This window comes from Opisthocomus hoazin, chromosome 5 (genome assembly GCF_030867145.1).
Source record: "Opisthocomus hoazin isolate bOpiHoa1 chromosome 5, bOpiHoa1.hap1, whole genome shotgun sequence".
Lineage (NCBI taxonomy): Eukaryota > Metazoa > Chordata > Aves > Opisthocomiformes > Opisthocomidae > Opisthocomus > Opisthocomus hoazin.
In genome coordinates, this window is record NC_134418.1 from 31529330 (window position 1) to 31557253 (window position 27924).

The following is a 27924-nucleotide window of genomic DNA, read 5'->3' on the forward strand; positions in this document are numbered from 1 at the left end:
AAGACATTGCTTGGGAGTTTTAAAGTGAGATGTGCTTAAATGAATAAGAAAAGTGGAGCTGGTAGAGACTATGTTTTTCAGGCATCAGTTTAGAAAGATAAATTTAGTAATGTTTGAGTGGATTTCAAAATTGCGTTGCAAAACATTTTTCAGTCACCTAAAGAAGTTTGTTGTAATCATAATTTTTGTTTCCTATTCAGTGTATTATGTTTAAGCCCTGTAGCATGGGGACATTTTTAGAGTTTGGAGTTTCTATCATACCTAGAGCAAGAGTTCTCTTCCAGGACACACTCTCATTCATATGATAATAATAACTTAAAAAAAAATTACAGGTCTAAATTTGTAACATCTATTCTTAAAGAAATTATCCTGACTCTATTTGCAATATGTTGATACATGTTTCTCTAAAATACAGAAATATAATCTGGGCTTGTTATTGCTTGACTTGGCTCGTTAAATTAATGTGAATGCTGGGCAAATGGGATAGCGATTGAATAATTCATACCACAGAGAGCAGATGTTAGTGAAACAAATAGGTAAATTTCCACATTGTCTGTAAATTTTATTAATGTTTTCTGATTCGCATAATTCAGTTAATATTTTAGTAATAAATTTTAGAACTAAAATATTTGCTTGTGCACAATACTCTATTAATATGAAGTTTTTCAAATTTATTCTGTTTTGTGGTGAGAAGTATCATGTAAGGATCACTAAATAACCTAAAGACAGAAGAATGATTGAAGGTATGTTCTTTACTGAAGAAAAGAAAGACAATTCCATTGTGAATATAATCTTCCCCCCATCATTCACATTACTTTTACAGTTTGATTTAATAAAAAAATACTCCCTTTTTGGCAGACTGTGTTTCAGGTATAAGGCATTCGGAGCTGCTCTGTCCTTTGGGAGATGTGTACAGATGGAATATACTAGTACCAGACAGTGGAAAAAATTGAAGTAAAAAATACTATTTTAGATTTTTTGTGGAGAAAACATCCATATTGTTTTATCTCTTCTGCTCACAATTCAGATTAATATCAGAAATAATCAAGATTTTCTCTACTGTGTCCTGAGACCCAGTTGTAGCTCCTAATGTAAATTGTGTCCAGGATCTGAGCTGCTAGTTGCTGTGGACATACTTATTATAAATAAAATATTTAGGAAATGAAGCTGTATTTATCTTTGTAATTAGTAAAGAAATTGTATTATAGAATCATAGAATGGTAAGGGTTGGAAGGGACCTTAAAGATCATCTGGTTCCAACCCCCCTGCCATGAGCAGGGACACCTTCCACTAGACCAGGTTGCTCAGAGCTCCATCCAGCCTGGTCTTGAACACTTCCAGAGAGGGGGCATCCACAGCTTCTCTGGGCAACCTGTTCCAGTGTTTCACCACCCTCATGGTGAAGAATTTCTTCCTAGTATCTAATCTAAATCTGCCCTCTTTTAGTTTAGAGCCATTCCCCTTTGTCCTATCACTACACATCCTTGTGAAAAGTCCCTCTCCATCCTTCCTGTAGGCCCCCTTCAGGTAGTGGACGGCTGCTATAAGGTCACCCCAGAGCCTTCTTTTCTCCAGGCTGAACAGCCCCAACTCCCTCAGCCTGACTCCATTAAGCTGTGACAGCCAATAAATTGCTCTCCAGGGCAGCTAAAAGGAAGGAGGCTGTTGAAACAGCATTTCTAATTTGTCTCTGAACAACTAAGGTGAAAGGTACATATTTTCCAAGTGAGGTATCAGACTGAAAGCTAGAGTTATTTCCTGCTCGGATATGAACGTGGGCTTTAGAAGCCATGGATTTCTTTGGTAGCAAAGAAATGCTATGAAAGCATGGGTTTTCTTTGCTGTCAAGAGCAATAATCCCACATGAAACTCTAAGTCTTCCTTTTTGTGAAAGAATTTTAACAAAGTCGTTGGGCAGTATGCTCTGGAATAGTAGCTTGCCAACAGTGCTGATGGTGAATTCCCTAGTCTCTGGAGTCTGGGTTGCAATTACTGTATCTCTGAACCTTCAGGAAGAAATGAAACTTTTGTTTTCTTCTTTGGTATCTGGAAGCCACTTGTATGAAAATTATTAGTAAATTGCTTCAGAAACCCTTTGAAGGAGCAGAAAGAGATGTAATGAATTTTTCGAAGGCAGTAACACAGTATTTATACAGCTTCTTCCTTTGGCTTACTTGTGGTATACCCTAAACCTATTACGAGAGAGAGATTTGTACTGTTTTAACCAGTCTGCTTTGTGTTTCTGGTGCATCTTTGACTTCAGTAGTTCAGTTCTAATGAACACTTTCTTGGTCTGTTGGTTTTTTAATGCCCAAATCCTATCTTGGCCTTCATAAAATTTTAGAAGCAGTTTTTCATAACTGTACAGTTGGTGCATGACCTCATATATCTTCAGTGAGTTCTAAAATACTTTTTCATTTTGGAATTCAAAGGAAGTGGGAGGAGGTTTAGCACTCGGCAGTGCCAGCCTGCTCCCTTAGGAGCAGTTGCTGGAACCGTATAGGTAATTGTTTCACCAAGAGCAAGATCAAATCCAGTTCAAAATGGGCACTCGCATAGTAGAAAGAGCACTGGTTAGTCTGGGCATTATAGGAATATTATATACTACTTTATCACACTGAAATCAGTATGGTCAGCTAATTGATTTTCATGTGACCATGCCACATGAAGCACCTGATCCCTGTGACCTGAGATTCGGAAGTCTGAGATTTCCCTTGTTATTTTTGTGAGATCTCAGGCAGTAAGTAAACATTCAGTGGGTGGTATTTTTAGCTGACTAGGTAACTTGTGTCCAAGCAGATTAAAATCTTGTAGCTTACTTGCATTAGCAATACAATTCTGATTGCCCTCAGATGGTTAGAGAGTAGCCATGGTGTTGTTTCAGAAAACTATAAACTTAAGTATGTTTTTATCATTGGTCAATCCTATCTACAACATAAATTGTTTTACATATTGTTATAAAAAGGTGCTTAAATTTTCTGCTTAGAATACTACCTCCCCTTTCAGGACAGTTATTACTGCTGTAAAAATACACTGTTAAAGTTTCACTGTTGATGTGACTGTAATGTGATAGAATGGTTTAGCTTGGCTCTTTTGTAAGTCTGTCGTATAAACCCAATTACTTTTGCTTCACAGCCTAGGGACCTACATTTGCAACATTTATTTAAGTGACTAGTACCATCAAATTTAATAGGAGTCTAACCATGCCTTAAAAGAAATATGCAAGTAAGCATCTGCATCAGTCTTGGAAAATGTCTTGGCATTCTAGTGAAGTCAGTGGCGTTTCTTTCAAGGGGGACTTGAAAACTGAGGCTGTGTGGTGTCCAGCTTTCCCCTAACTCTTAGCCAGATTTAATCAAAATTGCCACTGACTGGATAACGGCTATGAATTTTGAACATAAAATTGCTTAAAGGTTTTTTTTAAACAACATTAAAATCAGTAAATCATTCAATAGAAATGTCGCATAAGCTCTGTTTTGTAACTCGTGCATCATGAGATGGGCTAAAATTTCAGCACACCATCTAAATAGCAACTCCAAAGACTATTCACAGACTTCAGCGTCAGGTTCAACTTATTGGCACCATGGGTTTTAGTAAATCTAGACTCAAGTCCTTACATTCAAATAGATCCAGCAAATTTTATGTCTTGGTTATAAGCGCCAAGATTAACAAAATATTAACAAAAAGGATCACCCCCAGGACAGAGCACCATTAGTATGATGATTACTTGGAATGATTACTCCTCTTCTAGAGGTTAGGGGATAGTGAACGAGCCATGGCAGCTGCTGCTGCAGCTTCAGAGTTATTCCTCCTCCTCCAAGGGGTTTGAATGGGATGTGTACATGGTTGTGTTCCAGCTGCCTGAGGGGAGAAACTAACACACTCTGTGCAAAACACAGGGGGTGTATTTTATTTCCGAGAGTGAGAAATCTGAATGCCCTTTCAAAAATGAAGCCTTATATACGCGGGATTTTTTTTCTCAGTATAATGCTATTTTTAGACTAGATCGTATCTCAGAAAACAGTACATAATGTTAAGAGTAAGCTTTCCTGAGCAGAGATAACACAGGAAGATGCTTTCTTCAGTTTTAGCATTTGTTTCTCAAATCCTAAGTTTTCATAGAGATCTATCTTTGTATATAATTGAAGTATTTCCCCAGTTTAACTGTTTCCAAGAACTGACAGAACTTAATGTTTCTGGAAATAGTGAATACAGAGATTAATTACAGTTATTAATATAGTTGTGTAATTAAAAATCAGTTATTACTTAATTATGCTTTGTTGAATGCTACCTTCATATCAAGTTAATTATTATGGAATTGCTTACTTTGATCTGAATTCAAGCACCATAGTCTGTTTTGAAAATCATAAATCATTTCTATATCTTTATTTCTGGAGAGAGTTAGACATGTCAGTTTTAAAAACAGTCCCTTTAAAAAAATCTAATTACTGGTATTTTGTAGGTTGAAAAACTGATAGCCATTGGAAATCCCTGATTCCTTTAAAGCTATTTTCCTTGTGTTGCAAATGTAGTTATTTTAGGATGTGGTTGCTATTTCTAGGTAATGTAGCAAGAGAAAACAACTTGCTTCTGAATCAGTGTTCAAAATGTTGACTAACAAAATGAACTTTAATTTTACAGTATGCCTTTGTGCAACCCATAGTTCTAGCAGAAGTTAGAGCCCAAAATCTGACGAGTCTGAGGGTTCTTCAGCTGTCTGCTGTGTTTTGCAACAGAGCTGGTAACCCAAAAGGCGACATAAGGCAACGTTTCCCCACCTTGCCTTTGGAGGCTTGTCAGTTTTCGTGGTAACAGAGTTACTTTCTTGGAAGGAAAAATTTATGATGGATTTTGGCATTTGTTTTGAAGAAGTCTTCTGTATTCACAAGGATTATGTGCCAATTCTGATACCTGAACAGAACAGGATTCAAACATTAGGTAGTTTTGGGGGGCCTCCACCTCCAAGGCTCTTTAAAACTTTGATCTGTTTGGCTTTTGCTCTTCTTTTGTTGGCTTCTTTATAGTTTGATTGGTGTCTTTGGTGCTTCTGTTACAGTGAGACAGAGCACCAGCTACTAATTATTCCCTCATCTAGTCCAAATGGAAAGCAGCTAACGCTCCCAGTAGTGCTAACTATAGACTGAAGTAGCACTGTAGTCATAATGAAGTCGACAGTATCACATGTTGATGTCACTCAGTAGGTTAATTCATTTTCGTTAATTCATAGGCTATAAAGCAACATAAAGGGAGATTTTTTTGTAATCTGAAATTATTTTTCTTTTTTCAACCATCCACTTTATTTCTTTGTGATATTTTTGGGAAAAACTTCAACAAACCTTCGGACTTGAGAAGGCCATGCCCAGCTCTCTAATGTGCCCTTTCCCAAACTCGTCTTGGAAAGAGGTTGACCACATGCACTTTTTATTTCCCGGAGAGATTTATTCAGAGGAGGGAATTTTCAGCAATCTTAGACTGACATCTGTTAAAGCGACAGAAAAAACTATTTGACTTTAACAAAGGCTATGATAATGCTTTTTAGTCTCAGCCTCTCCTGGTGAGTGCAGATGCCTGCTTAACTCTGGAAAAACATGTAAAGGAGGCAGCACAACCATGCAGAGTTCGTCACAATAGCTTCTTAATTTTCACTGTGTTTGTAACTTAGGCTTTATTGTTGGCCTGTTAGTATATATATAAGCCTGTGAACACAGCGTCAGTGGAAGGAACTTGGTAAAAGTGCATCACGTTTCATGCTTCAAGAGAATGTCAAAACATTAAAAAAATAGATTTTTGTATTGTTTTAATTTTGTTGACTTTCATGATGTTTCTTCTGTAAGTTGATTAAATGCCATCCTAAGCTTGTGTGGCAAAGGCAAGAGTAATGAGAAACTCAAATGTTGGGAAGTCTTCCTGGAAAGTGTTGCATCCCAACTTCCATTGGAGTCAGTGGGAGTTACAGGGGGTCAGTGTAAAGGAAAAAGGGTTAATTTTGTTAATATACATTATGGCTTTTGAATGTTCTTAAAGATATTAAGTACTTAATACCTCCAAATGAAAGTAAACTTAAGGGAGGTAAGAATCATTACATTTAACAAAGGTTATTTTCTCGAATGCAAATGTTCACTTGTATACAGAATATTTTCCCACCCCCTTCAAACACTTTCTTTCCCCATCTATACGTTTTTATGCTGCTTATGCTTCTCAGTAAGTCACCAGCAGAAGGTGAGTAAAGCTTTCTAGGACTACCAGGTTATTGCCTATACCTGTCACAGCTCAGCTTCAAGGAGAGGAACCAACAAGGAAAGGCGCTTTGCTGGACATTGTACTAACAAACAAGGAGGGACTCGTTGAGGATGTGAAGGTTGGAGGTAGACTTGGCTGCAGTGACCATGAAATGGTGGAGTTCAGGAACCTGTGTGGAGGAAGCAGGGCAGTAAGCAGGATCAAAACCTTGGACCTCAGGAGGGCAAACTTTGGCCTCTTCAAGGAGCTACTGGGAGGAATCCCATGGGCCAGGGCTCTCGAAGGCAGGGGGGTCCAAGAGTGCTGGTCACTATTTAAACGTCACTTCCTCGACGCTCAGGAGTGGTGCATGCCCCTGAGAAAGAAATCTAGCAAAGGAGGCAGGAGACCTGCATGGTTGAACAAGGAACTGCTAGTGGAGATCAGGTGGAAGAGAAAGGTCCATGGAATGTGGAAATAGGGAAGGCCACTTGGGAAGAATACAGGAGTGTGGTCAGAGCATGCAGGGATGCAACGAGGAAGGCCAAGGCCCACCTGGAATTGAAGCTGGCAAGGGATATCAAAAACAACAAGAAGGGCTTCTTCAACTACATCAGTTGTAGTGGGGCCGCTGCTGAATGAGGTGGGTGTCCTGGTGATGGAGGATGCGGAGAAGGCAGAGCTACTGAATGCCTTCTTTGCTTCGGTCTTCAGTGCCAAGGCAGGCCCTCAGGAATCCCAGGCCCCGAAGGTAAGAGAAGCAGCCTACACAGAGGATGACTTTCCCTTGGTCGAGGAGGACTGTGTGATGGATCGCTTAAGCGATCTGGACGCCCACAAATCCGTGGGCCCCGATGGAGTGCACCCACGAGTGCTGAGGGAGCTAGCAGATATCATTGCTGAGCTACTCTCCATCATCTTTGAAAGGTCCTGGAGGACAGGAGAGATGCCTGAGGACTGGAGAAAGACCAGTGTCACTCCAGTCTTCAAAAAGGGCAAGAAGGAGGACCCAGGGAACTACAGGCCAGTCAGCCTCACCTCCATCTCGGGAAAGATGATGGAGCAGCTCATTCTGGCAATCATCATTAAGCAAGTGGAGGAAAAGAAGGTTGTCAGGAATAGTCAGCATGGATTCACTAAGAGGAAATCATGCCTGACCAATCTGATAGCTTTCTACGATGGCATGACCGGCTGGGTAGATGAGGGGAGAGCAGTGGATGTTGTCTATCTCAACTTCAGCAAGGCTTTCGACACAGTCTCCCATAACATCCTCCTAGGGAAGCTCAGGAAGTGTGGGCTGGATGAGTGGTCAGTGAGGTGGATGGAGAAGTAGCTGAATGGCAGAGCTCAGAGGGTTGTCATCAGCGGCGCTGAGTCTAGTTGGAGGCCCTGTAGCTAGTGTGTCCCCCAGGGGTCAGTACTGGGCCCAGTCTTGTTTAACTTCTTCATCAGTGACCTGGATGAAGAGTTAGAGTGTACCCTCAGCAAGTTGGCTGATGACACCAAACTGGGAGGAATGGTGGATACACCAGCAGGCTGTGCTGCCATTCAGGGAGACCTGGACAGGCTGGAGAGTTGGGCAGAGAGGAACCTGATGAGGTTCAACAAGGGCAAATGCAGGGTCCTGCACCTGGGGAGGAATAACCCCATGCACCAGTAGAGGCTCAGGGCGGACCTGCTGGAGAGCAGCTCTGTGAAGTGGGACCTGGGTGTCCTGGTGGACGACAGGTTGACCATGAGCCAGCAGTGTGCCCTGGCTGCCAAGAAAACCAATGGGGTCCTGCAATGCATTAGGAAGAGTGTGGCCAGCAGGTCGAGGGAGGTTCTCCTTCCGCTCTACACTGCCCTAGTGAGGCCCCATCTGGAGTACTCTGTCCAGTTCTGGGATCCCCAGTTCAAGAAAGATGAAGAGCTACTGGAGAGAGTCCAGCGGAGGGCTATGAGGATGATGAGGGGACTGGAGCATCTGTCGTATGAGGAGAGGCTGAGGGAGCTGGGCTTGTTCAGCCTGAAGAAGAGAAGGCTGAGAGGGGACCTTATAAGTGCCTATAAGTATCTTGAGGGTGGGTGTCAGGAGGATGGGGCCAGTCTCTTTTCAGTGGTGCCCAGTGACAGGACAAGGGGCAATGGGCACAAACTGAAGCAGAGGAAGTTCCGTCTGAACATGAGGAAGAACTTCTTTGCTCTGAGGGTGACGGAGCACTGGAACAGGCTGCCCAGGGAGGCTGTGGAGTCTCCTTCTCTGGAGATATTCAAGACCCACCTGGATGCGGTCCTGTGCAGCCTGCTGTAGGTGACCCTGCTTCATCAGGGGGGTTAGACTAGGTGACCCCCAGAGGTCCCTTCCAACCCCAAATATTCTGTGATTCTGGGTGTAAAAGCTCGTGTTGCGCCCATATTGCAGATTTGGTATGCAGTGTGTTAGTGAAGCTGCAGTAAGGCTAGATGACTGCTGGGGCTGTCTCTGGTCTTTTTAACAAGTCAATACTGCTATGGAAGAAGCGATCCCAGCCTTGCCCTGACCTGGTGGTCATGCTTCTGTGCCGTGCTCTTTCCTGCGCTGACAGAAGCACGTGTGCAGCCTCACACCGAATGACTGTGGGACCTGATCTGCAGAAAGGTGGCTGGGGATAGAAATAAGCAGAGGAGAGGGCAGGAGAAGCAGAAGCACTTCTGGTAGCAGTGCTGGCTTTGCTGATTTAAAATGTTCTTTCAACTATAGGTTGATCTGATGCTCTGCCAAGAAGTTGCCTTTCCGTGGGGTCAGTTTGCTTTGGCATAACAGGGTTAGGAAGGAATAATATAAGCCAATATTGCTGTTGGACATACTCGAACTTCCATTCCGTGAGGATCACTCCATGAGACAACTGAATACAAAGACAAAAGTAGCATGGACTTCCTCGAGTGGTTTTTCAGACAGTAGCAGTGAGACTTAGTGCCTGTCTTATGGGAAAAAGTGACTGACTTTCAGTTGGCTTAGAAAAGGTGTGATTTCTATGATGTACAAGAAATCTGTGGGCTTTCCTGATGTGGTGAAAATGTAATAAGTGCTGTGAGCTGTAGTGGTATGTGTGCACGTTTGTAGCACTCTGCGGGGTACGAAATGTTGACGTCTCTATGTCAGTGGTAGAGGAAAAAAAGAACGGAGGGAATGGGGCTCTGCAGGGAAACACTTGAAGAACCAAGCTTGGAAGTATTATGTTCTTTTGTCAGAGTCAGAATTACAAATGAGCCTCTAAAAGAAAGGTAGTTATGGTATACACATGCTTTGTGGGGAGGAGCAGTCCGTAAGTTGTACAGTTTTGCTTAGCAGACAACTAATTTCATCTTCCCTCCACCCACAACTTTTTGGTAGTCATGGGACAGAAAAAGGGAAGTGTCAGAAACCTTTGTTGTTCTAAAATACAAGAATCCAGTTGACAGGAACGGAGGAGTTGCATTGATTAAGTCTTAGCTTCCGTCATCATAAGTAGCAGGCATCAACCGTGTGGGATGGGAAATAATTACGGCATTGGTTCTGATTATGGAGCAACAAAGCTTACTTTAAGTCTGTAGCCGTGCTGGCCCTCAACATTTAAAATACAGTACTTGCTTCTGCCGCTGCTTGCCCTGGCTTACTTTATTTAAGGAATTATGACATTTGAATGTGTACAGTAGGAACTGTATTTAGGCTACAGTTTCTCTCTGCAATCTTTTTAATGGACGTCATGTATTCATTTTGCTTATGTTTTAATGAATATAAAAGTTGTGTTGCAAAGAAACTCACATAATCTATGCAACAATATTAACTTTCAGGTGCTTAATGTGCTATCATTAGATATGTGTCTTAGAGGTATGAATACAGGTATTTTAAGAGATTGCTACTGATTATGCACTGGAACAAGCCTTGCTTTCTCCACATTTTGGCATGTGGTAAACCAAAAAAGAAGCTTGCCCTCAGCTTTTTGCATTCAGAGGCATGTGTGTGCGCCTAATTCGCGTGGGCCATGCAATATTGAGGTTTCTTTGCTGTCTGTGGACTTCAGTCTGCTCGCAAAGAGTGAAAAAAGTTTATCACATGCAATAGCAATACATCAGCTGTGTACAACTGCAAGCAGTCAAAGTTACCATTCATACTCCTGTGGAAAGTGTTGATGACTGAATCTGTGAGATTAGATATGGGAACAGGTCTTTGTTCTCAAACAATGAGAACTCTGTGTGTTTCTCCACAAAATACTATTTATTTCAAAGCTTTGAACCGCTGTAGGTAGTAATTATGGTTATTTAATACCCAACTGAGATTAAAAAAATAAGGAAGATTAGAGATTTATGGAGTGTTTTCAGCCTGCAAAAATTTCACTGACGTACAGTATTCCTTGTCTTGATGATTATGGTCAACCTCACTGCATATTTCTGGCTAAGAATTTATCCTTGATCCAGAGCATGGCACTACTGCCACTCCTGGACTCTGCAGCTCAACAGTAAGAGTGTTCCTCTGGAATGAGGAATATCTCATTGCTGCTGCTTTACCTGCATAATGGGATTTGAAACCACATTTCTCACTAACATCTCCTAACTACCAGGCTGCATAAGGGTATTCTTCTTCTTTTGGCAGCTTGTGAATGTAGCCTGCCTTCAGTTCCTTTGCATTACTCATACTTGCACTTCTAAATTTGACCACAAAATCTGTTTGTGCTGCTTACATGAATATGGAGTTACTTTGCATTTGGATTACTGTGTCTGCAGCCATTGGACCCACTCCCATTAAATGCCTCCTGTGAAGTGCTAAGTGCTTTAAAATCCTACCGGGAATTACAAGCTTGAACTGACTCTGTGGATGGACAGATAAAAGAACGTAAAGCTGCTTGTTTATTTTGCAGTGTAAATGACTATGAACTGCTTAGAGATGAGTAAAGTGATAAAAATTACACAGTACTAAACTTGCTGCGGGTTACTCAAATAGCTGAGTATCGGATATGATGCTTGCAATATGGAAAGCAGGAGAATGCTTGAGGGCAGTGGCAGTATCTATTGCTGTCACCTGCCTGACGTACCATGCAAAATACCGTAGGATTGTGAAAAATAGGTTGGCAATTCAGTTACAATAGACTGTCGTTTTATTTTTTTTTTCCCCTTGGGTGGAATAGGGATACTAGGAAGTGGAAGATACAGTTTCCATAGCTGGAATTTATAAGAGAGAAAGTATTCCTATTTAATGTGAAAAGGGTTTAGATGCCAACTGTCTTAGGTTGCTGTTTTTGAAAATTTTAATGAAATTTCATGAATTTTCTTTTCATTTTTGAAAAGAAAACCTCAAAGTTTAGTGAAGACTTGCTCATCAGAAACCAGCAAAGGTACTAAGTCAAAGACCAATATAATTTGCAAGCCACATGTAATCGACAACCATTTCAGTCTACTTGTGCTTTTGGTTTTCTGTTTGATACCAGTTATCCCAGAGGAGAGGAGGAGAGTCCAGGGTTCAGGGCAGCTACATCAGCCTGGAATAATCCTGATTGAATACACATATCCTGTGTAAATTTGACAAAGTCCTGTGATTTCTCTCTGTTTATAATACCTCGGTGGGGCCAGATGTGGTTACAGTAAAGAGAAGGCAGGTATGCGCTCAAATTTTGAAATAACGCGCTCCATGGAGATACCTAAGCTAGTAGTCCGTGGAAATGTGAAACTATCAGAAAGGAAGGAATCTCTTACAGATACTTGCAAAATCTGGTTTGTTTTGATGTCTTTGTTGCTATGAGAAAAATGTTATTGGAGAAGTTTTTCACATACTGCCTTGGCTTAAATAGCCAAGTCCAAAATATCTGACTTATGTAGACAGTCAGCTAAGAGATGTAATAGTATTCCAGCTATTAATCTCCTTCTTATACCAGGGTAAGGTAGGAATGTGTGTCTTCGGAACAGATATTTGTAACTGATATGGCCCTTGTGCTTACAGAATGGACTCAATGCTCTGCATCTGGCAGCTAAAGAAGGCCATGTGGGACTGGTACAAGAATTATTGGAAAGAGGGTCATCTGTGGATTCTGCCACTAAGGTAATTCATGCATGTCTGTAAGTTTATTCACAAAAACAAAAATTCAAATACATGGGAGAAATTTAGGGGAAAAAAAAAAGTACAAAATAAGATAATAATATAAATACCTCACTGATATTTAAAATATTATTTCTAGTAAAGCCTGCAAGTCGATGTTCTTTGCTGAAGCTCATTTGTAGTAAATGAAGAGGGAAAGATTATTATTTGTACCATACAAACAGGGGAAGCATTAAAAGGTTTTAGCAATGCCGGATTTTTCATTATTTCCAATGACAAGTCCCCATTATAGAGAGAGTGAATATAGCTCAAAATAGTAGATATTTTCAAATCCATGAAAACTGGTAACTGACTATCATATGCAGAGCCTTTTCACTCAACGGCACAATGGAAGAACCACCTGTGTGATAAGTTGTTTTTCCTTCAGCCTTTCCACAGGCAGGCACATGCATATGTCTGAAACATTCAGTCAGTACGTGGTTTGTCTATGGGTGGTAAATTCCTTGTGATGGGCCGGATTTGTTGGCTTGAACCGTATAATGTTAGACTTCTAGTGTCTAGGTTGGCTGACTGTGCTCAGCCTTTGCATTTAGTTATCACCACTGTGTCCCTGCGCCTCTCTTTTGTTTTTTATTATTTCTGACGCTCAGGATTTCCATCAAGGTTAACACTTGGTCCTCACCTCAGAGAGCTTCTTGCTGAACTTGTGATTTCCATCATTGATGGAAAACCAGAAGTTGTCTGCTTCAAAAACATCTTTAAGTCACCCTTCAGTGAAGCAGTTGGTAGAACCACCAGGTTCTAGATAGGACTTTGGGGTTTTGTTTTGGTTTTATGAACCTTGATTCTTTAATAAAGCCATTCAAATATTGCTCCCATGATGAGAGACTGGCCTGCAAAACATACAGAGCTCGTACAAAAACAGTGGTCTACCGCACTGCTGCTGTTTTGTGAGAGATTATTTTTATTGTGCAGGGCATCTCTTAACTTAAACACTTTTCAATAATATGCATTTTAATTTTATGCCAATTAGAGAAGAGAAAAAAAGTGTCCAAAAGGCTGATTTCTGTTACCTAACAGTCAGATCTTCCTTTTGGGTCTTGTACTGGGAAATGTCATTTTATGTGTGATTCACAGCTAGAATTTTGGGACTTCTAGATTTCAGCTACCTTCTACAGTGCGTGGTCTCTGGACCTGAATGAAAAAAAAAAATTAGTTAGCCTGTACTAGATTTTACCTAAAAGTTTGTCCCATGCCCCAAACACATTCCGTAATTTCACTCCAAAATTAAGTTAGGATGTTAGTGTTGCACAACTACTCCAGAAATCTTCATGGCTCCAACTACCAATTTTATACCCTGTGATGTTTATGCAACATCATGGAACTGTAAGGTAAAATTGTACTCAAAAAATGAAAGTTATAGAGAACTGTTGGTTGAAATTATTCCTGAAGAAGGGTAATGTCTTTCATTTTTTTCCCTCTCTATCACAGAAAGGGAATACTGCCCTGCACATTGCATCCTTAGCAGGACAAGCTGAAGTTGTCAAAGTTCTGGTTAAGGAAGGAGCCAATATTAATGCACAGTCTCAGGTATGATGCTATTTTGCCTTCTGTTTTCTAAAAGTTATTTGGTGAGATTTTATAAAATAGATCTGAGAAGTTAGGCAGGGATTCCAGAAGTCCAAGCCTGACAAATCAGTGAAACTGAGGCTTACATAGCATTCACTGGTAAGTAGAATAAAAGCAAAAATCAAATTGAAGTCATTATATGCTCATTGGGTGATACAGGAACTCACATTGTTGTTGATTGAAATCTTGTAGGAATTCCTAGTGTGCTTTAATAAATTGTTTCAGAAATTGTTCAAAATGTAGAAATACTACGTCATATATTTGAGTTGAATTTGGTGAGCAGTAACGAAGAAGATAATTTCTCAAAGACTTCAATTATGTAATTGCTTTTCATGGTTATTTGTTGGCTAAAAATTTGCAGATAGCTTACTCCAAGCTTATGAACTCATTTTTTATTTATTTAAATCAAAATTTGGAATGTACATTTGAATTGGAAAAATTCACCTTGTCCTGGCACGAAGGCAACTGTAAAACCAGCCCTGTTATTTCCACTGACATGAAGCTTGTCTGCTTTTCCAAAATGTACCAGAGAAAGAGCTGATGTTGCACAGGCTGAGCGATGGCCAGTTTGTCTCTCCCTGGTCTGGGCGAGTCTGTAGAGGTAGCTGCCTGCATGCTGTGATTTCAGAGCTGTAAACAACGTGTGCTAGATTCGCAGTAAACAACATGCTGCAATCTAGCTAGATGATGGTTTGTTTTCCAAGCTAACTGCCCTCCCAAACAGATACAGTATTAGCACCACAGAATAATTGACCAAGCTATTCCAGCACATATTTGAGATACCTAATATTTCCTCAGTTTAGGATAGGAACAATTTATCAAATAAATGATTTGAATAATGTTTGTAAATGCTACCTTAACTATGGCAACTGTCTGTAGCTATGAAGAACAGAACAGATGGTATAGATGAGGACTATAGAAGATACAGAGACTGCATCTTTCTGAAATGTCTGGTCAGATTGCGACATTCTCAAAGTAAATCATCAAGCTAGTCAACAGTGTTCAAATGGAGTCCTGGCGCATCATTCTATGACCACAAATACCATTTTTGCAGTAATGGTGTAAGCTAAGATGATGAGAAGAACAACACACTTTCGGGGGTCAGCAAAATCACTACCATGGACTTCTGGAGGGCAGACTTAGACCTGTTCAGGACACTGGTTGAGAAAGTCCCTGGGGAGAGAGTTCTGAAGGGCAAAGGGGTCCGGGAAGGCTGGACATTCTTCAAGAAGGAAGTCTTAAAGGCACAGGAGCAGGCTGTCCCCATGTGCCACAAGACGAACCGATGGGGAAGATGAACAACCTAGCTGAACAGGGAGCTTTTGCTGGGACTCGGGGAAAAAACGAGAGTTTACCACTTTTGGAAAAAGGGGCAGGCAACTCAAGAATTGAGTACAGGGATCTCATTGGGATATGCAGAGAGAAAATTAAAAAGGCAAAAGTCCATGCTGTTGTAAGAGATAACAAAAAATGTTTTTACGAATACATTAATAACAAAAAGAGGGCAAAGGAGAATCTCCATCCTTTATTGGATGTGGGAGGGATCATTGCCAACAAGGATGAGGAAAAGGCTGAGGTACTTAATGCCTTCTTTGCCTCAGTCTTTAACAGAGTAGTTATTTCCAGGGCATTCAGCCCCCTGAGCTGGAAGACAGCGATGGACAATAGAATAAACCTCCCATAATCCAGGAGCAGGCAGTTAACGACCTGCTATGCCACTTGGACACTCACAAGTCTATGGAGCCAGATGGGATCCACCCAAGAGTACTGAGGGAGCAGGTGGAAGAGCTGGCCAAGCCACTCTCCATCATCTATCAGCAGTCCTGGCTAACAGGGGAGGTCCCAGATGACTGGAGGATCGCCAGTGTGACACTCATCTACAGGAAGGGCTGGAAGGAGGATCCTGGGAACTACAGGCCTGTCAGCCTGACCTCGGTGCTGGGCAAGATTATGGAGCGATTTATCTGGAGTGTGCTCACCAGGCATGTGAAAGACAGCCAGGGGATCAGGCCCAGCCAGCATGGGTTCATGAAAGGCAGGTCCTGCTTGACCAGCCTGATCTCCTTCTGTGACCAGGTGACCCACCTAGTGGACGAAGGAAAGGCTGTGGATGTCATCTACCTGGACTTTAGTAAGGCCTTTGACACTGTTCCCCACAGCATCCTCCTGGAGAAACTAGCTGCCCATGGTTTGGATGGGTGTACTCTCTGCTGGATAAAGAACTGTCTGGATGGCCGAGCGCGGAGAGTGGTGGTGAATGGAGTTAAATCCAGCTGGCGGCCGGTCATGAGTGGGGTTCCCCAGGGCTCATTATTGGGTCCTGTCTTGTTTAACATCTTAATCAATGATCTGGATGAGGGGTTTGAGTGCTCCCTCAATAAGTCTGCAGATGACACCAAGCTGGGTGGGAGTGTTGATCTGCTTGAGGGTAGGAAGGCTCTGCAGAGGGATCTGGACAGGCTGGATCGATGGGCCGAGGCCAACTGTATGAGGTTCAACAAGGCCAAGTGCTGGGTCCTGCACTTGGGTCACAACAACCCCATGCAGTGCTACAGGCTTGGGGAGGAGTGGCTGGAAAGCTGCCCAGTGGAAAAGGACCTTGGGGTGCTGGTCGACAGCCGGCTGAACATGAGCCAGCAGTGTGCCCAGGTGGCCAAGAAGGCCAGAAGCATCCTGGCTTGTATGGGGAGTAGTGTGGCCTGCAGGAGTAGGGAAGTGATCATGCCCCTGTACTCGGCACTGGTGAGGCCGCACCTCGAGTACTGTGTTCAGTTTTGGGCTTCTCGCTACAGCAAGGACATAGAGGTGCTGGAGTGTGTCCAGACAAGGGCAGCGAGGCTGGTGAAGGGTCTAGAGAACAAGTCTTATGAGGAGCGGCTGAAGGAACTGGGATATTTTAGTCTGGAGAAGAGGAGGCTGAAGGGACACCTTATTGCTCTCTACAACTCCCTGAAAGGAGGTTGTAGTGAGGCAGGTGTTGGTCTCTTCTCCCAGGTAACTCGATAAGATGAGAGGAAGTGGCCTCAAGTTGCATCAGGGGAGGTTTAGGTTGGATATTAGGAAAAATTTCTTTACTGAAACAGCAGTCAGACATTGGAACAGGCTGCCTAAGGAGGTGGTAGAGTCACCATCCCTGGAGGTGTTTAAAAACCATGTAGATGTGGCACTTCGGGATATGGTTTAGTAGGCATGGTGGTGTTGGGTGGATGGTTGGACCTGAAGATATTAGAGGTCTTTTCCAACCTTAGTGATTCTATGATTCCATGATACAGGAGTAGATTAATTTCAAATTAAATTTTCCTTGCACTTAATGTCTGTAGGCAAGATAATGGCCCTTAGCTTAATCTTGCTGAGATACATGAGCAGAACAAGGAGAACGTGATCTGATTTAACAGTGCAGCTAGGAACTACTTTGGTTGACGACAGTTTCAGGACACATAGCTGGGCATCTGTGAGATGCTCTTCTCAAGCCTATTCTGTACTGTGTTCCCTGATCATTAGTAACACAGACAAGCTTGTAAAAGGCTTTAATTTGTCAAAGTCCACCCCAAGTCTAGCTAGCTCCACATCTTGTTTGCCCAGACCTGGGAAACTGAGACCTGGAGGGGTTTTTTTGCTGTGTGATGTTAGAAATTTGTGATGGACAGTGTGAAGTAAGTAGAGAGTAGGAGATGAACGAGGAGGTTCATAAAATGAATAGGTTTGTCTGTATTTTCATTACATTTTAAAATGAGAGAGAAATTTAAAAGATTCTTAAGGTGCCTGACTCCAAGATTTTTTTAAAATGTTTTCTTCACAATGCTGTTTGCCCCAAGTCAACTGCTAAAGAGCTCTCTCAGGACAACTGATGGTCAGTTACTCCCTGTGTTCTACTTCCATTAAGGATAAGAAATGTTGCTCAAAAATTTGGCAAAATCTTTTCATAATAACCTAACTGGATGGTTTCTTCATACATTTTTTAGCCTTTTCATGTGTAGAAGAGGATAAAGTGATGTCTTTAATGTTAGGATGTTAAGCATGGCAAGAGGAATAATTGTAAAAATGATGCTTTCATAAAGCATTATCCCTCAAAAAATCTTCATGAAGGCTTTTCCTTATGCTGGAACAATAAATGCAGTTTTCTAAATAAAAAAAAAAATCATGCTGGAATTGGAAATTTTTTTCACAGGTATTATTTTATACACTATGCTAGTTTTAAACACATTTATTTTTAGCACTGGATGTTCTGTGTAATGTACATAGACCTGCTTACAGACATTTGCTACTTGAGTTAATTGAATGAATGTGATGGAGGACATTTTTTCCCTACTGCTGCTCACTGGTTGCCTCCAGACAGGATGAATTCAAACTGCTATGATAGATATGCCCTGGATTTGTGCCACGTTTTCTTAATTAAAGAAGTCCTGTTGACTTGAATGGGAGGGTGAGTTGTTAACGCAGTGTGATCCAGCTGTGGGGGCCTTTGGGTTGTGTCTTTCTGGCCAGCTGCACTTTTCCAGAGGAGATGCTTCCAGCAGGAGGAGACATTCAGACTCTCTTGTTGCAGCTGCCAAGGAGGGATTTCCAATGGAAGGTGCCCCTTTGTAGGGACCACTCTGTCATGTGGTTTCCTGGTCAAAGCACTGGCATGGGCACAACAGTAAACAATGGCACATGGAGAGAGAGGCACATAACCTAGTTCTATCTTCTTTTTGATAGATGTTGAATGCACTTGGGTAATATTTATTGATAGTGTTCAGCACTTTGAATAGTATTTGTGTGTGAGCGTTCACACACATGTTCCCATGTAGCTACTAATTTGAATATGAACGTTGACTATGAACAGATGTTGCCTACATGATGAGTGGAAAGGATGTATTTTTTTTTAGTCAGGGCCCTGAGCAGACTCCTAAGAATTTGGTTCCTGATTTACCAGAGGCTTCCCTTGGGAGATTACATAAAAAAGTAATTTCTCGATGCCCCATGAATGGAAGGAGGATAATGAATGCTGCCTTTCTACTCAAGATTGCACTGACATGCTCAAGAATCACGTCATAGAAAATAAGTTAGCAAAAGAAGAGAAGAAAAACAGAAACTTCAAAATTAATAAAGAATAGACACTTGATTTGTGGTAAAAGATCAAGAAAGATTTAAGCATACCTGACTACCGCTGGTCAAAAAGAAAAATATGAAGTTATATAGAAAAAGGAGAATATAGAAGTTATATAGAAAGGAGAACTACTGAACAGAATATGCTTGAATACTCAAATACAAAGTTTTTTTGTCAGGAAGTAGGTCATTGATGAATAGTTGAAGAGAAGAAAATATCAGGAAAGACATTAATTGAGAAAGTCAGAAATGAACAAAAATACAAATGAAAGTCCAATTTGAATTAAAAAGCAAGAAAATATGACTGAAATGCTCAGTTTCTCTTTCTTACATTTTCTCTCAATTCCACTTTTAAAAATAGATGCTGTATTGTCACTCTTAAATCTTTTATGAGCAGTTGTTGGTATTGAGGGCATATTACATCCTCTCCTTGGTATCTCTGTTATTTCACACTTTATTTTTTTTGTAGGCCCTTGCTAAATGCCATTTGTTGGTAGTGATTTAATGCCAGTGATATTTCTCAGGTTGCTCTGTAACTTCCTCTTTAAAGAACTTGGTATCTGTCAAGGTCATTCTCATTTCCAGTCATGACAATTTGCCATAGTGACAAAATTTCTTCACCGATGATAAACTGATAGATAAAAGGGTATTCTCAACTCCAGCTTGTTCAAAGTATTGTTTTCCTTTCATTTTCTCCAGTAAATTGCATAAAAACACTGGCCTTTATCAAAGCTTACCACCAGTGACATCTGAAACATCACAGTGATTTCCCAGCTCCTTGCAACAATGAAATAACAGAATTATCTCAGAAAATGCTATTAAAAACATTGTAACCACTGAGATTACAAACCCCACCTGTGCTATCTAAGACTCGTAAGTGTTCAGGACTTTGATTTTATGGATTTTGTTTTTCTGTTAGATTGCTTTGCTTTGCCCTTCAGTTTTGTGTTGGTCTTCAGAGCTGTTATTTTGTTCATCTTCCTCTTTTGAGGAAGTCTGGTGCTTTTGAGCTAATACGTCACTACTGCTATTTTTAGAAAAGTAATTTCTGTTTTGATACAGAGCCTAATTACACAGTGATTACTAATTGAATGACTTTCACCTGCATGCATATCATTTGAGAGCTGACATCTTCCTTGAGTATGTTTCAGGCAAATGCTGAAATGAGGGCACACCCAGAAATGGCTAGAAGTTGCAGGTCCTCTTTTGGCATACTGCTACCTACAATGTGACAAGTGTGCAATTGCTTGGCTCAAATAAATCGCCTTTTGCTACAAGTATTGCTGGAGAAAATAGATTTATATAATGGGTATTTGTAAAACCTTCATTTGGTGGACTCTGCTCATAGTTCAGTGAGCAGATCTAGGTAACCATCATCAAATACAAAATCAATTTATGGAATTTCACTTAATTTGACCATGATTTTTGGTCACATATAGATGTGACCAAGCTGCATTCATTGATAATACAAAATCTTGTCTGGGGACTGAATGGTACAAACTGTAATGTAAAGTGGGTAACAGAGCTCCTGGGGTTTGTCCAGGCTATTCCTCTGAACAAGATCATCCCATGGAATGATGTAATCTTTTGCAATACGTATTCAGTTGTGTGGGTGATCCTCTAGGCACTTCTGAATTTCAGTGGGGAATTCGGCAAAAGTCCTCAGGGGGCATTCAAATATTTCATTATGCAGAACCATGGAAGTGGTGTTGGCCACTTAATCACTCTCTATCTCACACACACACACACACACTCATCACACACTTTCACTGAACCCAGGGACATCCTGCTTTCACAGCTTGATCACTTGCTTTGCCCCAGACCTATTCTTAATTATTGCTTGTGCATTAGAAGAGTAATTATTTTTGTAGTCTTCCTCTCAATCAGTGTCTACTTTTGTGACATATTAGGAATTCTTATGAAAATCCTTGATCTGTTTTCCCAGGTGGAAGAATCATCACCACATTTAGTCAGTCCAACCTTCCCTTTGATAAATTCCCATTTGTCTTTATTGCTTTCTCTTAAAGTCAGATTGTATCATCTGCCTCATTTATAGCCATCAGAGATGTCTGATAACTGGAGTATCAGCCTGCCAAATGTGACGATACCCCTCCTGCAATAATCTCAATAACTGAGTCTACCTGTAGACTATCCCCTGCAGCAATGATGCTGAGCTGTTCTGACCACGCACACCTTACGGAATGGATCTGTCCTGACCTTCCTCCATGCCAAACAAGGTCAAAAAAAGTTAGCCTCGTGTGAAGAGTTGTATCTCACAGAATGAAGTGATTTGACAAATGTCAAGTGATTGAGGTACAAAGAGCAGAAAAGTAAAAGACAAAACGAGGATACATATTTCACTCCTGTTCCATAACTGTAAGGGAATTATCATGTCCTGGGGTCACCTAAGAAAGAAATGATTCCCTTCAATTTTAAAATTTCTGCAATGGAGTTTAGAACAGAACATGTTCCCTGTTAGCTGCTAAAGTTGTGCTTTGACCACTGCTTCATCCAGGGATCCTCACAAAAGGAGGAGGTACCTTTTAATCATCAGATTATTTAAAGTGACCCAGATACAGAAAGCAAGGATTAGATAAATCAGTCCTCCCCCAAGCTGATCTTGTTATTTAAAAGCCCTCTGGTTTCCTTTCCTCTATATCCCTCTCTAAGCTTATTGCAAACACATTATCCAAGAAATATTTTTGTTTAAATTTGCCCCCATTATGGTTACCGCTTCCTGTTTCAACACATAGGAGATGCCATTGTGACTGCTAGAGTATTCTTATCCGGACTATGGATCAGACTGAAGCAATCCCTAGAGTAGCTCAAAATTTCCAGCCTCAATTTGCTTTGCCAAAAATAAGCGATAAGAGAGCTTGTTGAATGTCCGTATTCAGTGTTACCATAAAAGCAATGGGAGGATTTATGTGATTCTCAGAGAAGTGATCAGCTTGTCTCTCTCAGGATGCCCTAGGATTTGCTTTGCCAGAGATTGCTTTCCCCATGGTTTGTAAAGATAATCTTACCTTCAGAACAGGGCATATTTTGCATAGTATTTGCTACTCCATTATGACAAAACGTTTTAATTCCACCAACTGGGCTTTCTGTTTTTGTATCAGTATGTTTAGAGAGCCAGATTTTTAGCTGCTGTACATCAAAAATCTGGCTGCAATTCGTCATTGCTAATGTAATAAAGGATCAGACCCATTATCTCTTCAGTGGAGGGGAAAAAAATAAAAGGAAGAAATGCCTTTTGGAGGATTATATGGATTTTGGGAGATGTAAACAAAAGTCATACATTAAGAGCAATGAAAGAACAGATATATTTATTCATCCTGCCTTTAACTAGTCCAAGTTTAAACTGCCTGTCTCTTACAGTGATTATCAACTAATGAGAAACAACCCTTATTCCTGATCTTGAAGTATAATCTCAGGCAACCGTGGAAGTGGAGTTGAGTGGGATGCCTGTGCATGCAAGATGGAAGCAGTGCTTACAGATTGACAGAGAAGTACAGGATAACAGAGCGTGAACATAAGATAATGATTGTTAATATCAGTGCATTCATGTGGGTCTTTCCCATTTCCCCAAATAATTCATACAGTTACGGGAAAAAAAACCCTGTGAGGATGCCCACTTTATGGTGTCACCTGCAGAAGCAGCAGCGTGGTGATCTGGAGATATGGGACAGCCTGGCTTTCTCTCAAAAGCTGCTCTGAGGATCAGCAGCTCCTGAAAACAAAGGAGAGTACTGAGCCAGTTTGATGTCTGTCTCAGGGATCCCGGCTGCAGCCATAAAATAGCCAAATGTGTCAGGATCTCAACCAACAAAGACTGAAAACAAGCTGAAAATATTTACAACCTATGTCTTAGACTGCAAGTTAACAAAATAGACTCTGTTAAAGTGCTATAAAGGGACCAATGGTCCAGGTTGAAAGATTTGAGACAGCCAGCATGGCTTTACCAAGGGCAAGTCCTGCCTGACCATCCTAGTGGCCTTCTGTGATGAAGTGACTACCTGAATGGACAAGGGAAGAGCTATGGATGTCATCCATCTGGATTTCTGTAAGGCCTTTGACATGGTTCCCCACAACATCCTTCTCTCTAAATTGAGGAAATATGGATTTGATGGGTGGACTGTTCTGTGAATGAATAATAGGTTCCGAGGTCGCACCCTAAGGGTAGTGGTCAATGGTTTAATGTCCAGATGGAGGTTGGTGACAAGTGGTGTCCGTCAGGGGTCTGTACTGGGGCCAATACTGTTTAATATCTTCATCAATGACATAGCGAGATCAAGTACACCCTCAACAAGTTTGCAGATGACACCAAGCAGAGTGGTGTAGTTGACACACAGGAGGGACGGGATGCCATCCAGAGGGACTTGGACAAGCTGGAGAGGTGGACCTGTGTGAATTTCATGAGGTTCAACAAGGCCAAGTGCAAGATCCTGCACCTGGGTCGGAGCAACCCCTGCTATCAATACAGGCTGGAGGATGAAGGGATAGAGAGCAGCCCTGCTAGGAAGGACTTGAGGGTACTGATGAATGAAAAGCTGGACATGAGCCACCAATGTGTGCTCCCAGCCCAGAAGGCCAACCATATCCTGGGCTGCATCCAAAGCAGTGTGGCCAGCAGGTTGAGGGAGGTGATTCTGCCCCTCTACTCTGCTCTGGTGAGACCTCACCTGGAGTCCTGCGTCCAGGTCTGGAGCCCCCAGCACAGGCAAGACATGGACCTGTTGGAGTGGGTCCAGAGGAGGGCCACAAAGACGACCAGAGGGCTGGAGCACCTCTCCTGTGAGAACAGTCTGAGGGCATTGAGGCTGTTCAGCCTGGAGAAGAGAAGGCTGCGGGGACGACTTAGAGCAGCCTTCCGGTGCCCAAAAGGGGCTTACAAGAAAGATGGGGACAGGCTTTTTACAAGGGTCTGTAGCGACAGGACAAGGGGTAATGGCTTTAAACTAAAAGAGAGCAGATTCAGACTAGATATAAGGAAGACATTTTTTACCATGAGGGTGGTGAAACACTGGAACAGGTGGTCCACAGAGGTAGTGAAGTCCCCATCCCTGGAAACATTCAAGGTCAAGTTGGATGGGGCTCTGAGTAGCCTGATCTAGCTGAAGATGTCGCTGCTTATTGCAAAGGAGTTGGACTGGATGACCTTTAAAGGTCCCTTTCAACCCAAAGCATTCTGTGATTTTAATTTAAAGAAATAGTGGGGGTTTTAGCTAATGATTTGATACATGGCCTTTAATATTTATCCTTAAAATGCATGAACTTTAGGAGCCAACGTGCCAGCAGGCAGGGTAAGGGCTCACCAAACACGCCACGTTCCACCCTCACTGTAATGACGCAATCTGTGATGGTAAGCACCAGCCAGTGGAAATGTTACCTGCATATATTTATGAGAGCGTAGATACAACTGAGTCAGAACCAAATGAATGCAAACATTTTATTTATAATTTTAGTGCAATATTGTCTTCCAGCCATCAACCATATACATAAATAATTTTTTTCATTGCTGCCTTTCCTTTACCGTGTTTGGAAGGCATAACCCAAATGCTGTTTTGGACAGAATTCAAATGCAAGACTCTCCCTGGGCTAAGCTGTTGGGCCCTAACCCATGCCCAGTATCAAGGCTATGTTTTCTTGTGCATGACTAATCTGTTCTCTTCGCATTATTCTCCATCAGCTCAGTTTCTATTACAGGTTCCCTCTTTGTAAAAATTATATTTCCAAGGCACAGAACATCTTGATCTCTGCATGGCTGTGTTTCAGGCTCAGTTATCGCTTTGCTGTCCTTGCAGAGAAAATCGTGATATTTGAAGCTGCTAAAATAGAATGTTTGTGCTCTTTAAATTTGGCATCTGAGCTAGGGAGGTGACTTACAGTAAAATACACTTCCTGAGAGAGGGGTTCTTGTAACAGTGAGGCAACAGGTGTCATATGCATAGTGCTACGGCTGGAGTTCTGTGTGATCTCTTGTGAATGAACTTAGCAAGTTCATCACAAACCCAGACAAAATCATTTATCTGTCGGCTTTGTAATTGTTGCAGTGGTGTAAGCATAGAGTGGAAAACACTATTTATATTACTAGGGAATTAGTGAGACAGCTGAAGGGGTGGTACTATTTTCGGTGTAGGTTTCTGTGTCACTACATTTTTAAAAGTTATTAATTACAAATCTATTTTAGATTCGTAATCTCAAACAAGTAAATACTCTTTCATTGTTTTGTTTGTTTAACCATTTGGGCCAATAAAGTAGAATCACCAGCCTCCCTAAATCTAGTAATTCTGGCCTTTTTCCTAAATGCTTTTCTCAGCTTTTATCTTTACAGTCTACGGGACATTGGGGCCTCAGCATCTGCTGTGTGTAACAAATGTAAGGCTCGTCACCTAACTGATTAGCTACCACTTGTTTGGGCATTTTACAGTAGGTCAGAATCCAGAAGCTCTCCTGTACCCTTACAGATGTGCCACTTCAAACTAAATAATTCTGTGCTCACAAATGCTTACATCTAATTTGTGTGTCATCGTTTTTACTAACACTTTCCAGCTTTGTTAGAAAAGGAAATGGTAGCCCAGGAAAATGAACATATACCAATGTGCTGTTCATTGTGAAAGACGGAGGAAAGAGCCTGGTCAGAAAACATAAGGTGCTTTCACCAATACCAGAAATCCACAGTATTTAATTTAGCTGGTTGTTGATGTATCCAAAAGATGTTTTTACTGAATCTCTCTCTCATAATGTGGGTATAGGACAAAACAAAAATTCCCTGTGTGAAGGTGTTGTCAGCATCGCAACAGTGCAGTCAGAGGGGCAGGAGGACAAGAGAACAGAGTCCACATTCTTCCTCAGTCTCTCAAGATTGAGCCAGATGTGAAGCTGGGGCAAATCACTTCTCTCAGAAAAAGGAAAGAATCTTGAATTACGTTTCTGAAATGCATAATCTGTTTTTTGTACTGGTGTGGGTTCAGCCCTTCTCCTTATGGGTGGTAGAATCAAACTCCCTGTTAGGGTGCCAAGGGGAACATATAGAGGAATATCAAACTGTTTTCTGAGTGTTGCAGTGGTATATTTTACACAAACAGATCATCTTATGATAAGGCATTTAAAGATAAAATCAAGCAGCTTGCAGGTAGTACATGTCACTCCTCAGCAGCGCTGATACGAATGCTCAATTGGCACTACAGGCTCACTGGAGTACAAAATGCAGTACTTTTCCAGTAGTTTTAGTTGTTTTCAACTATGAAAGCCTGCTAAAATACAGCAATTTAAATACAGTTGTTTACCCCAAAAAAAAGTCTGAATTTTTTTTTTAGTGTATATCGTATTTTACAGTTAATCGCTATTTAGAGTTCCAGTTCTGACAGTAAACATGTTATTTCTAATCCTCTTTAGTCATAGATGTAATAAAGGGTAGTCTCCTTCTATCCACCATTGCATTCTCAATTTCATGCTGCGTAAGCTGTCAGTTGAGCAAGATGGGCTTTTGATTTCAATATTCTTTCTTTGGAGTAGCCCACTTTCCCTTGACTATATGGCAAAATGAGACGACTTTAGGTACCTTCAATCTGGCAACTTAAATTCTGTGAATTTCCCTTTAGCATATCTTCACAAATTTGACAATTGCGTATTTGCTTGAATATAAATATACATGTAGTAGTCCAAATATTTCTGAGATTTTTCTCTTGAAAAAGACTATCGATTAAATGTTTGTTTTATGGAAAATGTATTTTAATGGAAAAAAAAGAGGAATGTGAATAATTGGTAAAGTTACTGCTATATAAAACTTCCAGGTTTTGATGTAAGCTAGCAAAAAAAAAAAGACATTTAAAAGTTAAAGTAGGTACCTTGGTCTATCCTTAATTCACCCTTTTAGGCAGAGAATCTCCCCTGCTAAGATACAATCCTCTTATGAACAGTTTATTTTTAGACAGGCTGAAAATAATGCTCTGAGCATAATGCACAACAAAGTTCCCAGAATTGTGATGTTGTTGATCTACCAAGTTATGTGTTCTTAATTTAGCTTGCAGTGTTGCATTTATTTGTAACTCTCAAATTTCATTGATTAAAATTAATTAATTGTCTGGATTGTTGGTGGATTTTTCACTGAATCACGGAGTTTCTGAGGTCAGAAGGCACCTCTGGAAGTCATCTTGTCCAACGCCCCTGCTCAGGTAGGGCCACCCACAGCAGGCTGCCCAGCACCATGTTCAGATGGGTTTTGAACATCAAGGATGGGGACTCCACAACCTCTCTGACCAACGTGTGCCAGTGGTCAGTCACACTCACAATAAAAAAGTCTTTCCTGATGCACAGAGGGAACCTCTTGTGTTTCAGTTTGTGCCCATTGCGTCTGGTCCTTTTCCTTCCCTGCGTAACCTTCTCCTACTTGGGAGAGAATACTTTTGCTGGAGTGGTTGTTTCATCTCCTGTGGACATTACCGGAGACTGAGATAAAGGGAAACAGTGAGACCTTCTTTTAACTGTTAAGGTGAGGTGTAGATGTCTCTGGTTTAGGCTAATATCTGTGGACAAATGCAGAAGACAGGGAGATCAATTTTATGTCACTGGATAAAGATTTAAATCAGGAATTTACCATTCTTGTTGAAGTTGAGCGGTATTCTGAAGAGTAGAAAAAGTCCTGAAACAGTTATTGAACTTAAGGGCCCTAGAAATGATCATAATCTTACTGTGTAAAATGATACATTAACACATGACCATAAATCAGAATATTTTATAATCTGTGTAAGCTGTTTCATGAGTAATATAAGTGTGTCTCACTCTTGTCTCATTCTTGTCTCATCCTTTGTGCTAATATCTGTTCCTTTTTGGGGCTGGCTTAAATTCTGCCAAGAGCAGAGAGAGGAGGCGGCATGGGGAGGAAGGTAGAACAATTTCGCAAAGTCTTCTCTTAGGTTACGTAAAGTGTCGGGTCCTGTGAAGGAAACTCTAGA

At 41.2% G+C, this 27924-nt stretch overlaps 1 protein-coding gene across 2 annotated transcripts in view; it reads left to right on the forward strand.

The window, feature by feature from the left end:
* Positions 1 to 27924, forward strand: part of ANK2 (ankyrin 2) — a 365935-nt gene that overhangs the window by 203975 nt on the left and 134036 nt on the right. For both annotated transcript variants that reach the window (XM_075420874.1, XM_075420873.1), the window contains 2 exons: positions 12155 to 12253; positions 13742 to 13840. In XM_075420874.1, the coding sequence (XP_075276989.1) occupies positions 12155 to 12253; positions 13742 to 13840 (198 nt within the window). The remainder of the gene's footprint in view (positions 1 to 12154; positions 12254 to 13741; positions 13841 to 27924) is intronic.